The sequence below is a fragment of the Sinohyriopsis cumingii genome, chromosome 4, assembly GCF_028554795.1.
Source record: "Sinohyriopsis cumingii isolate HCF-2022 chromosome 4, ASM2855479v2, whole genome shotgun sequence".
Taxonomy (NCBI): Eukaryota; Metazoa; Mollusca; class Bivalvia; order Unionida; family Unionidae; genus Sinohyriopsis; species Sinohyriopsis cumingii.
In genome coordinates, this window is record NC_142964.1 from 6,631,554 (window position 1) to 6,644,752 (window position 13,199).

The 13,199-nt window shown below is 32.7% G+C and overlaps 1 protein-coding gene across 2 annotated transcripts in view; it reads right to left on the reverse strand.

Moving 5' to 3' along the window:
• The window catches only part of LOC149800574 (spatacsin-like), a 174,567-nt gene that overhangs the window by 53,090 nt on the left and 108,278 nt on the right, over window positions 1-13,199 (reverse strand). For both annotated transcript variants that reach the window (XM_089954521.1, XM_089954520.1), the window contains exons 27-30: window positions 11,822-12,039; window positions 8,388-8,525; window positions 7,810-7,974; window positions 2,395-2,556 (exon numbers count right to left, since the gene is read on the reverse strand). In XM_089954521.1, the coding sequence (XP_089810647.1) occupies window positions 2,395-2,556; window positions 7,810-7,974; window positions 8,388-8,525; window positions 11,822-12,039 (683 nt within the window). The remainder of the gene's footprint in view (window positions 1-2,394; window positions 2,557-7,809; window positions 7,975-8,387; window positions 8,526-11,821; window positions 12,040-13,199) is intronic.

A 13,199-nucleotide genomic window follows, 5' to 3' on the forward strand; every position in this document is an offset into this window, starting at 1 on the left:
TAAAATCAAAAGCTTTAAATATGATGCCTCTAATTGTATAAGGGTTTATCTGTTGCTTGTTTCTGAACTTAATCTGTTCCTTACACAAGTATGAATATTGTTCTGTGTTGAGAACCCTCTTTCACAGTCTGTTGTCTGAAGGGGCATATATATAAATAGCTACAATTTTCTGAAGCTTACAACTGTAGTCTTTTGCTCCAAATTAAGATTTTTCATTAACACAAATTCTGCCAAAGTTTCACTTTCTTGACATAGTACTTTACTGACTAGTATGCAAGATTTACTCGTCTATTATGCTGTCTTAGGATTTCAAGTCCATTAATGTCTTTGTGTGTGTGTGTGTGTGTGTGATTTTGATTTTAATGTAGCTTTAACAATTTTTCAGTCACATCACTATGATGTCTGCAGTGTGACAATTTATAGAGATGTCCAGCACTGGGGCATCATGCCTCAGACATGTAGCATGATGTTCCACCCAGTCACATTATCCTGACACCAGGCCAACTAGTCCTAACACTAATCTCTTAATGCTGAAAGCCTAGCATGGCAGCTGCTAGTACCATTTTTATAAGTCTTTGGTATGACTTGGCTGGGGTTTGAACCTGCAACTTCCTGCAACTGAGGTGGATGGCCTAACCACTAGGCCACTGGAGTTGTAAGTCCACTAACATCATAGTCTACTTGTTCAGACAGAGCTAAATTTGATCAAATAAGCATCATTACTATTTAATTTCATTTTTAGATTCTTGTTTCTTAAATTTATCTTAACCCTTATGGTTTTGAAGCACATGATCCTGCAGGGCTAAACTGTGATGAGAAAAGAAACATAAAATGCACCCTACTATTAAATTCTGTATTTTATTTTGGCTTGTTAGTCTATTCTTCTACATTTAATTTTGAAATACCACTAAAAAGAGGGGTTTACCAGCAGGCTGTCTGTTTTTGTCCAACCAGCATGTACGTAAGACTTATATTTAACACCATTTTTTGGTTCAAAATCACTCATTGGTATCTCCATTAACACTTTCCCAGCCCCAATAATCTGACTAACTTTAAAAATAAATTGCTTTCATCAATACCATCAGCTAGTATATGCCAAACAAAATCATCATCTGAAGATGAACCACGTTGGGAATCAGACATTTTGGGTTTCCTAGGCAGCCTGTATTATAAACATTTGTAGAACTTTCTTGATGCAAGGTTCAAACTATGACATAATGCTTGTTCAGAGGCCCAATGTGCCAATCAAATTTAATTTTTTAAAAAATCATGTAAAGACGAAGAGACTAGATGTGTAAACATTTTATGAAAAGATACACTTTAAGTTGAATGGCTGAATAAAAATTGAATACTGTGCAGGATACATTTTCACTTTAAAATGTTTTGCAGGAGGTCTCCAAGTGTGAAAATTCGTACACATTTTGCACGATTCATGCAATCATGTGCCCTGGCAGCATCTTTGTAAATGCGAATAATGAGGTCGCTTACATAAAAAAAAATCAAATAATTTTAAAGCATTAGGTCTGTGACTTCTTTATTGGTTTTCATAGGTATTAATTAATCTCAGCACAATGGTGCCTATGATTTGAAACCAATGGGTATATTTCATTCAGCACAAATATTTAATGTTTATGTTGTGAAACCACAATGTAAACAATGCCATCAATGAACAATAACCAGGTGCTATTTTCACTGCTGCATTGTTGGTGCCACATTGTGACATGTTAATGAGTAAGGTATTTAAATTTTCCAGGCAACAAAAAAATTACTGGAGAAGGGGAAAAATGTTATAAAATTCAATTTGTTTGTGTAAAGTAACAATAGTAAACTGGCCTTGTGCATAACAGGGAAAAATTATTGTTTGTTTGCAACAACATTGTGGTATTACTAAAAGCTTGACAATTTTCAATGAAATTATGCATTTTTATAATAGAAACAAGAATAAAACGGATGAAAAATAAATATGTGTATAAATTCCACAAAGAATTTATATCAACTTGATATATAACAATCCCATCTAAATCTCTCCATAGTTAAGACTGATGGAAAATGTTGACTAGCAAGGTGGAAAAAAGTTCTAAGGTGTTCCAAAATATATAGTACATAAAAAAATTGCTATAATAATTAAGGACATCTCAAATATTAAATTTACTTTGACTTATGTGCATTACAATATATATAATTGGTGGTTTTAATTTTTTTTTACTTTATGCATTGGTTTTACAAAATGTACAGTCTTTTATCATGACTGTGAAATAATCTATAAACTCAAGACTTTATAAAGACAAATAGGAATAACCAAAGTTAATCTGAAAAATCAATATCTCCCCATAGTCAACGTAAGTGCTATTTTACAGGGCAGCAAAATGTTTTATTTAAGTTGCCGTAGCTAACCTTATCAGAGGCAAGAGGTTGGTCTATTATATGAGGCATCTTTCCAATGCAGATTAGCTCCCTTTTGTTTTGCTGCTGCTGCTGCCGTTCAGAGATTTGTTTCTCTGAGCTAGTCTCAACCATAAACAAGTCATCTGCCAGGGTGTCTGAGCTCTGTCCTGTCTGTATGAAAAGAAAAAAATACATTGGTCATTGTTATATGTTTCAATTAGGGTGTGCATTAAAATGAAATATAAAATGCTTAAAACAGGCCTCTTGAGATAAAAAGAATCACCTATCATACGTCATGTATTTTTCGCATCCTTTAATTTCTCATAAACAATCCAGCTATAAAATAATAACTATTTAAATGTGTCATATTTTCTCATACACCACACTTTTTATTGTTGGAAAATCCTTTAAATTGTTGTACATAAAAGTTCTACTAAGAAGATTTTCATTTGCAAAAAGTATTGACATTTTGTTTTTACAAAAAATAATGAGAGTAAAATCATGATCATATACAATTAAGGTGGGTTTTATGGTTGTTTTATTTTTTTGTGTCAATTTTTAACCTTATATTTTGTATTGTAAAAATTGGGAAGGTTCCCATTTCAAATGGCTTCAAAAATATGATGAGGTACAAATTCGATGTCCGATGATGAAAGTATTGTATTGCTAAGTGTATAATACAAATTGTGATTAACTGTGGGTAAGTTCTTAAGTGAGGCACTGAATACAGAAACAAGTCATTAAGAATTAAAATAATCACTATTTATGAGCATATAGAAAGGTCAATGATCTTTTCATATATGAACTTTTTAACCACTTATTTTTTGTTTTTTACTTGAATCAAGAGAAGTTCACATTTCAAATGGCTTTTAAAACGTACTGATGTACAATGAAGATACTTCAAATTACCCATGTATTTTGTTCTGAGCTTATGTTTGATATAATTCCAAATGAAAAACAACTATTTGTTGCCTCAATTAAAACTTATCTGACTGTTTGATAACTTCCTGTAAATTTGTAATTGAGGCATTTAATAATGGAATAGGAAGTTAATGAGTTAAATAATCACCATTTATATTTCATTTCATTCATTTTTTACTTTTTAACCACATATTTTGATGTTTTCTTCATCTGAATCAAGAACAGAAGTTCACATTTCTAATGGCTATGAAAAAATACAGATGTACGATATAGATATGTAAAGAATGAATAGATTATTTCGCTGAGAAAATGTTTCATACAATACCAAATGAAAAACATAACTATTTGTTGCCTCAAATAAAAATGATCTGACTCATTCTTTAACTTTGTGTATCACAGTGACTAATGACCGGGAGATGAAGAAATAAAGAAATAATCACCATTTATAATTGTACAGAAAGGCCTTTAATAATCTTTTACTGAAATGACAATTCTTCTGTTAGTCTACTCTCATTCCTTGATCCATCTTTATTTGTCTTTTTTACTGGAGAGCAAATACAATGCTTGATCCGTAATCTCTATCATTATCATTACAATATCTACTGGTGTTTATTAATAACTGGACAAAGGCCTTTACAGAACATATCCTTAAATATCATTGTTAATTAGTTCTCTTATTAAGTCTGTCACCATAACAAAACACCACTTGATGTTTCCTTATCCAACAAACATTATATCTCAGTACATACTAAAGTGAAGACCACAGAATGGTCAACTAGTTTTATTGTTTCATTATAGTTATACAAACATAAAATTATAAAAACCTTGTAATTTTTTATCATAAATTTGAAAGTCGCTGGTTCTGTTAAATCAATTCTTATATATAGTGTTAAGTACCTGTACTGTTCTGACTCGGATATAATTAACATTTTATTGCCAATCTATCCTATGATAGACTCCTCTATTGTTATCATTATTGGCAAGTACAAATAACAAGTGATGCATATGATCGCTTGTCCTTACAACATGTGTATGGACAATGGCCTTGATTGCACATTGACAGATTTTAATTTCATTAAAGATAGACTCATTTCATTCTTGGAAGACTCGCTGATTTGACCTCTTCTGTTGAATCTTGCCCTCTATTTGGTTTCAACTGGAATAACCAAAGCTCTAAGCATATTTAATTAGTGTCTAAATAACACTGCACAGTCGTGTGGTTGTTATGAAAATGTATGTCATAATTAAAACAAGAATGAATCATTAATTCAGAGGTATTAATTGACAATGGAATATAGTAGTGTCCTAATACATGAGGAAGATAACATTGTCAAGTAACTGAAAAAAAAGATTACAATTGACCTGTAACTTCTCTTTTCTCTCTCTCTTTCAGCAAGCTACAAATAAAAACCGCCTTGAATAAATATGATGACACACACACAATCACATTAACCCTTTACCTCATCAAGCATCTTTTGACGCCTCTACTCCATTCGCATGGAAGCACCTTTTGATGCCTCTACTCCATTCGCATGGAAGCGCCTTTTGATGCCTGCTGTAAACATCAGCCATTTTGAGCTGGTTTTCATAGCACCACCTTTCGAGGAAAACCCCCCTATTAGATACTACATTCATTTTAGTGAATGACAATTACGTCAGATCACGTGGTCATTGTTTATGCACTGATCGATATCTGCTGTTTAAAGTAAATGGGTCGTAATCTCCACTCTCCAAAATGGAGGTCACGGATTTCATTCAGTACTTACGAAGTTTTCACAATCAGAATCACAACTATGAAAGATTCAATAACTTAGGTAAAGACTCTGATATTGATGTAGGCAGCAATTAGTTTTTATAAATTATCAAATTCAAATGACTTAGTGATGTAGACGCAGACGAAAAACATGTAAATTTTGAGTATGGGAAATGGCAGCTATGGTTGGTCACACGGCCTCACTGACATGACTGTGAACAAGTTCTCTATAGATTTTAAAGCACATAAAAAATTATTCCATAAAAAATAATTACACAGCTATAGCAATCGGACTTTACCTTTAAATTTCTCCACACATAATAGATGTGTACCAAAAATGTAAAATGGTGAAAATTGCTGTTAAACGTAACATACACTACATTGCTTAACAGTTCACAGGCAGGATTTAATTCATTACTTATGAAGTTTTCACGATTAGAATCACAACTATGAAAGATTCAATAACTTAGGTAAAGAATCTGATATTGATGTAGGCAGCAATTAATTTTTATAAATTATCAAATTCAGATGACTTAGTGATGTAGATGCAGACGAAAAACATGTAAATTTCTAGTATGGGAAATGGCAGCTACGGTTGGTCATGCGGCCTCACTGACATGACAGTGAACGAGTTCTCTCAATATTTTAAAGCACATAAAAAATTCTTCCGTGAAAAAAAATTACACAGCTATAACAATCGGACTTTACTCTTAAATTTTTCCACATATAATTGATGTGTACCAAAAATGTAAAATGGTTAAAATTGCTGTTAAACGTAACATATGCTACATTGCTGAACAGTTCACAGGCAGGCCTGTGCGTATGCTGTCGACTAGGTAACAGGTGTTCTATTTATAGTGCGCTGCACTTTGTCACTATGCTCTATGAGGTAAAGGGTTAACTAAAAACATTTTTTTTCAAGTTCTTTTCTTGTTTATTGAAATTTGATAACAAAGTCAATGTTGATGTAAGATTACAAGTTGCACCTAATTTCTGGATAACATGCACTCATATAGTTGAATACAAATTTACCAATAACTGATACCCAAAACTGATACCAATAACTGATACCTATAACTAATACCAATAACTGATACCCATAACTAATACCAATAACTGACACCCATAGCTAATACCAATAACTGATACCCATAACTAATACCAGTATGTGATACCCATAACTAATACCAATAACTGATACCCATAACTAATACCAATAACTGATACCCATAACTAATACCAATAACTGATACCCATAACTAATACCAATAACTGATACCCATAACTAATACCAATAACTGATATCCATTAATACCAATAACTGATACCCGTAACTAATACCAATAACTGATACCCATAACTAATACCAATAACTGATACCTATAGCTAATACCAATTACTGATACCCCTAACTAATACATGTTCAGACCATCTTGCCAACATAACACATTGTACAAAGTATGATATAAATGCACATGAACTTGCACACTGTGACATTATCGTTTCTCTCTCTCTCTCTCTCTCGCTCCGTTTCTCTCTCTCTCTCTCTCTAATAACAACAAAGTCTTTATGAGTACTTTTTTATTGTAATTTGAATCTTGAGTTGAGAGCTGAATGAGACAAAATTTGTACATTTATTTTGTACATTAGTATTGTTAGGTTGTTGAGTAACGTGTGTTACCTTGTAAGACCTTGTTTGGGTATGATCCCTTTATCTTTGTACATGGGTCAGTACCACAAAATGATATTAATTTATTTTACATATAAAGTTTCGTACCCTGAAATTAATAATTACTCTATGAGTACAAAAAATTACATGAAATACAGTAATTTACCATCATCACAAGTCAGAAGCAGGAAGCACTGATCTCTTTTCACCCATGGTTGCCTATTATAAAAGTCACTTGTTTCTCTTTAATATGCATGAACAAAAACAAATCATCAATGAGCCAATGTAATAAGCTGTTATACATAAAAAATGTGACCCATTATCAATCAATAAGTGAATGTTTTTAGAAGAGAAAATCTAACTGACTCTAATAATCATCACTGAAGGTTACGCTAGTCATCCTTCTTAGAACATTCTACTTGGACTCACAAAGACTGCTTAAACAGGTTCATGTGTATTCACTAGAAATAGGGAAATCTTTCTGCTGGCAGCCATGGGTGAAAAGAAAGGGTCACAGATTTTTCACACATTATGAGTTGATTATATCAAGGTCTGTATTGTCCACTTGAAGTTCTGAGTAAAATAAACATTCCTGAAATATTGGCACAATATGTGTTGTTGTTTTTGAGGGGTTTAATGCCGTTTTTCAGCACAAGATAGGCTATTCATGGCAGCCAGTATTATTGGTGGAGGAAGAACTCATCAAAGCCCCAGACAGAACCACTGACACACAAGAAGCTACTGGAAAGTTTTCTCACATACCCACATTGGCCGAAACCAAGTACAATAAGTGATTGTAGATCTAGCCTGGAGATCTCTGCTAAGCGGAGATGACCATCAAAAAAGCAATTCATTAGATAAACTACAATGTCTTAAGTTTGGCCATGCGGTCAATAGTGGTAGCACATTATAGCTAAAAAATTTATTACAATGAAAAGTGTTATAATGAGGTTGGGCTGTAAAGGGTCAAATATTTGTTTTATAAATACATCCTTTTAAAAAGTCCCAGGATTTTCCACAGTAGTGTATATCAAAATGCTTACAAAACTGGGAAATTATTGTGTAAAATATGAACCCTTACCTCTATCTGTTGGACCTTGTGTTTGATTCGGAATGTCCACATGTTATGGTACAGCTGCATGGTCAATGAGCGGTCATCCATATCCAAGTCTCCTGATATAGAGTCCAGGCACAGCTCATATAGGTATGCCTTCTCACAAACTTCCTCCGTTTGCTGTACCTCATCCTGGAAATTAAACAAACTTTTCAAAAGAAGCAAGTTTATACCAAATAATAATAATAATAATAATAATAATAATAGTGATACTAGTATTTAGTGCATGGTATTTGTTCGAAAACTAAGCCTGAAAGGTGAACCTGCATAAAGGTCAACTGTACACAAAATTTAGTTTGACTTTTTACCCCTCAGTGGTTACAACAGATGGTTTTGACTGTTCATAACATTAAAAATTTGACATACCTCATCTAACGACAAGATCATCCTTAATGATAAGCCTCCTCTCTTGCACCTTTGGACAATATTCTGGCAAATATTTATTATGGATATCTCTCATAATAAACCCATATCCTACATTTTTACAAATTTTTCAGATAGATCTGGTCTTATCATGGGAGAAATACTGTATTTTAGCAACATACCTCAAAGAATTCTGCCACTCTGGCAGGCGTGACCTTGTACTTCTGGAAGGTCCTGGAACACTCCCTGTAGAAATTAATTCTGACCTGAGGGGAATTCCAGATCTTCATAGCCTGAATGTTACTCTTCTCATTAAGCACCTGCAAAATCCCCCACAATTATATATATATATATATATATATATATATATATATATATATATATATATATATATATATATATATATATATATATATATATATATATATATATTTTCAAATGTTCAAGAATTTGAATAATTTCAAACAGAATAAATATTTTAATTCTGCAAGTCCAACGAATATATTACAAATAATTTATTATAAATTATATTATAAATATTACAAATAAATAACAATTTCCTCTCATGACTCTTACAAATGCTGCATATAACTGAAAAATCCTAATATGGTTCTTCAATTCTCTTATATAGTCTCCACATGCAATCCAAATCAACAAAATCTGAATCACTAAAAAATTCTTGAACATATAAATTATTAGATTGTGAAAAAATTTTAGTCATGTTCTGACCTTCTCAATTATTGATCCAACAAACAACTAGGGAATGCGTGATACAGAATAAATGCACTCCTAGTTTCACATGATGTTTTCATGACCTCCATTCAAACTAAAGCATGGTGTACTTGACCAAAATAGTTTTTGACTTGATGTTTGCAATCAGCCTTTGGGCAATGTACATACATGTATTGTTCTTATTACTGGCCAAACAGAGAATTAAATAAAAATAAAAAATGTCGTTAGCCCTATGACTGAGATAAAACTGCATTATAAATTAACATATAATACTAATGACTGAGATAAAACTGTATTATAAATTAACATATAATACTAATGACTGAGATAAAACTGTATTATAAATTAACCCTAATGACTGAGATAAAACTGTATTATTAATTAACATATAATACTAATGACTTAGATAAAACTGTATTATAAATTAACATATAATACTAATGACTGAGATAAAACTGTATTATAAATTAACCCTAATGACTGAGATAAAACTGTATTATTAATTAACATATAATACTTATGTCCATAAAAGACATCCACAAATGAACAGTAAATAGTTCTGTTTTGTGAGTAATTAAAACTGTATTTTACTCTTGAAAAGAAAGCACATTGTTCTTTACTGAAAATAATTTTACATTACTGAAATGAATGTACCTATCAGGCTTTCTGTGCTGTTTCATTCTTAAGATAACAGGATACTCAAATAGATGAACTGTTTATGATAAGCTTTATGACATAAATAACATTATATTAATTATAAAGCATGGTAACAAATACATTTTTGTCCATTTTTCAAAAGCTGTTATCATTAAAACATTTTTAAAACTCTGACTATAAGTAATGGATACCATCTGATTTGTCTGCAGCATTTGACCCAACAGACAATGATATATTACTTCACCATCTCCAGCATGTATTTGGCATTCACGATACAGCCCTACTATGGTTCAAGTCCTACTTGGTCAACAAATTGTCTGCAAATGGAATACACTCCAGCTCAATTAATCTATGTTGTGGTGTTCCACAGGGGTTTGTTCTTGGACATGTTCTCTTCATTCTATACATTCAGCCGCTCTCAAGTGTCATAGATCATCATCCAGTGTCTCACCCATTGTACGCTGACAACACCCAAATATACAAATCTAGCCACCCAACTGAAATTGTAGAGAGGTGCATTTCTGATGTGAAATCATGGGTGACATGTAACAAGCTGCAGATGAATGATGATAAAACTGAGGCCATTCTGGTCACAACACAAAGACTTTCTCAGCCACATCCTTTACCTCAACAATAAATATAAGTAACACCAACATTAAATTCAGTCAGTATGAAACCTAGGTGTCACTCTGGACAGTACTCTCATGTTGCACCAACATGTCATGAACATAAGCAAGGCTGCACATCTTGAGCTGAGATGCATCAGCTCCATTCGCAAATATCTTTCAGTTGATACCACTAAAACACTTGTATGTTCATTAATACTTTCAAGACTGGACTATTGTAACTCAATTCTGTCTGGTTCATCTCAACATCTACTTCAGAAACTTCAAAAAGTTCAAAACACAGCTGCTCAGATCATACTTAGAGTATCACGACCAGAGTACACCTGCCCGCTGCTCTGTACCCTACACTGTTTATCTATTTGATCCAGAATCAAACACAAAATTTTTTCTCTGTGCTGTTTCATTGACAGACTCCAGTCCAACATACCTATCTGACCTCACCCATGTGTACACACCAGCAAGATATTTACGCTCCTCTTCTGATAATCGTATACTCATTATTCCCACTACGAAAATGAAGTCATAAGGACAACGTTCTTTTGCATACCAGGTCCCAGCAGCATGGAATGAATTGCCCACTGAACTTAGACACAAAGACACAGTGATCCCATTCAAGAGTGCTTGTAAAACTAACTTCGTTTCACTGCAAGAACAAACTTAAAGACCTAATAATGTTCCCTACCTTAAATATTTTCAGCATGTTTTTTTTTTAAGTTTCATGGTGTTTGTTTTTTGTAATAATATCATTATATATGTTTTTTTATGTTATAGGTGTTGTCTAATGTTGTAAAGCACTTAGAGCTTCTGAAGATTAGGTGCTATACAAAGTCCTCATTATTATTATTATTATGCAGTGAAAAACGTCTTACCCAGTATAAAACTTCACCTAACCTGATGCAAAATCCACTTTTGAGTGTCATATTACTATTATTCCAATGGTGACAAAACTAGTTTAGTGTGTCCCCTCTTTTCACTCTGATGTACTTACTAAGCTTTAATGTTGAACTTCTTAAAAAAAAAAACAATTTGTGGATTATAATAACTTTAGTAGTCACCCATCTTAATTACATAAGCAGGAGTATCATCAGAAACCAGGGGCTGGAGATTTTCACTGGAGAGTTTAATAACTATCTCAAACTACTTTTTCAAGTCCATTTCTTCTTTAAAAAATATCCATGAAAACCCTGGATTACAATAATCTGCTGATTAAATACTCCATTTATCTATCCTGTTACAATTACTAACAATGGATGTTGAAAACCTTCAGAAAATGTTGTTATCAATGGAACTCAATATTTGTTTATAAAAGTCATGCAAATATTAAGGGCAAATATGTATGTAAGTTATCTAACACGTCTGTAAATTATTTCACCAATTTAAGTTATATTTTAATTTTGTATCAATGAGCAGCATGTGACTACAGTGTTTTGTAATGCATGTGACTGAATACAATGTTTTTTACATCATGTGACATTTTTGTACATATGCTGACATGGAAACAAACACAAACTAAATGAATTCCAAACGCATTTCACATGCAAATAAATTCAAACAAAACTTTGGTAAAAGGGCCTGTTTTAGGACATGTAAGACACATGTACCTGCTCTAGTGTCACATGGTCTGTAGATGATCCTGTGAGCTTAGCCAAGTCTCGTGCCTCCTGATACTGCTGTTGTGACATCATGTGACTAATAATTCTGTCACACTCTTCATGATACTGGGTAGTGCCTGGCAAAAGCAGGCATGAAAAGTTGACATGACGTAACTGGGTTTTCTGAATCAGCTGAACTAGCTGATACAGCTTACGAAAGTCGGGCACTAAAATAGAAACAGAACATTAATATATTTCTAGCACAAGTAAATTTATGTTTTAAAATACAAATGCCACCAATGCAGACCAAACAGCCCAAGTCCACAAGAAGACAGACATTTAAAATACAACAGCACACAAATATTATCAGATCATCTACATGTACATGCAGACCTAATTTCATTTGTCTACCTCAAGATGCTTTCTTTCTAAATGCACTAACAAGGTAACTGTTAAAAGAGTATAAATAAGGTAAGAAATTTAAAAAAAATTCTATCATGACCTGAAAATCAAAGTCATCTACATATGAATACAAATAAATATATAAAAGCATCTAAAATTTAATTTCTCAAGTACTTTGAGCTTAATCCTGCCAGCAAGAATTTGTCAAAAAAAGTCCAATTTCATAAAGCTACAAAACTTAATACGTGCTTGTCCCCAATGTAGACCAAATAATCCAAGTTCAAAAAGGTCATGAATTTAGAAAAATAAACTTCACAAAATGTTCCCAATGGAGACCAAATAATCCAAGTTCAAAAAGATCATGCATTTAGAAAAATAAACCTGACAAAATTTATCAAATGGCTTGAAAATCTAATCATGTCATCTTCATATGATTGCAAATGTACCTATCAATTTCATTTGCCTACCTCATGTGGACAAATGGGTGTCCATCACCTGAACATTTGCTCAGGGTATGCGGTCTTGAAATAAACAGACTATGCAGAAACCATTATTTCTTATTCAACTTACAAATGTCACTGATTTTTTTTATTCCTGAGGTAGTAAGTTTCTTGACTACCAGTTTGGTCAAGAAACTTCCTATTTTCTTTCTGCCACAATGGCCCTGACCATTTATCTTTTGACACCCAACTCAATAGGCCTTTTTCAAACCTTCCTTAAGTGCAAGCCGTTCGCAAACTTTGGTTAAGGTATGAGATCTAAAACTTAAATTATTATGAAGAAAAAAACACAACTTCTTGATGATTTTAGTACAAAATGAAAAGTCTCATTTCTTATCTATTTGCAAGCCATTCACAAATGCTGTTGAAGGTGTATGGTCAAGAACTGAAATATCTGTGCTGAAACCAATTTTATTAATTCAGTCACAGTGACCTTGACTTTATACCATTTGATCCCCAAATCAACTGGATTCTGTCTTTGCAAG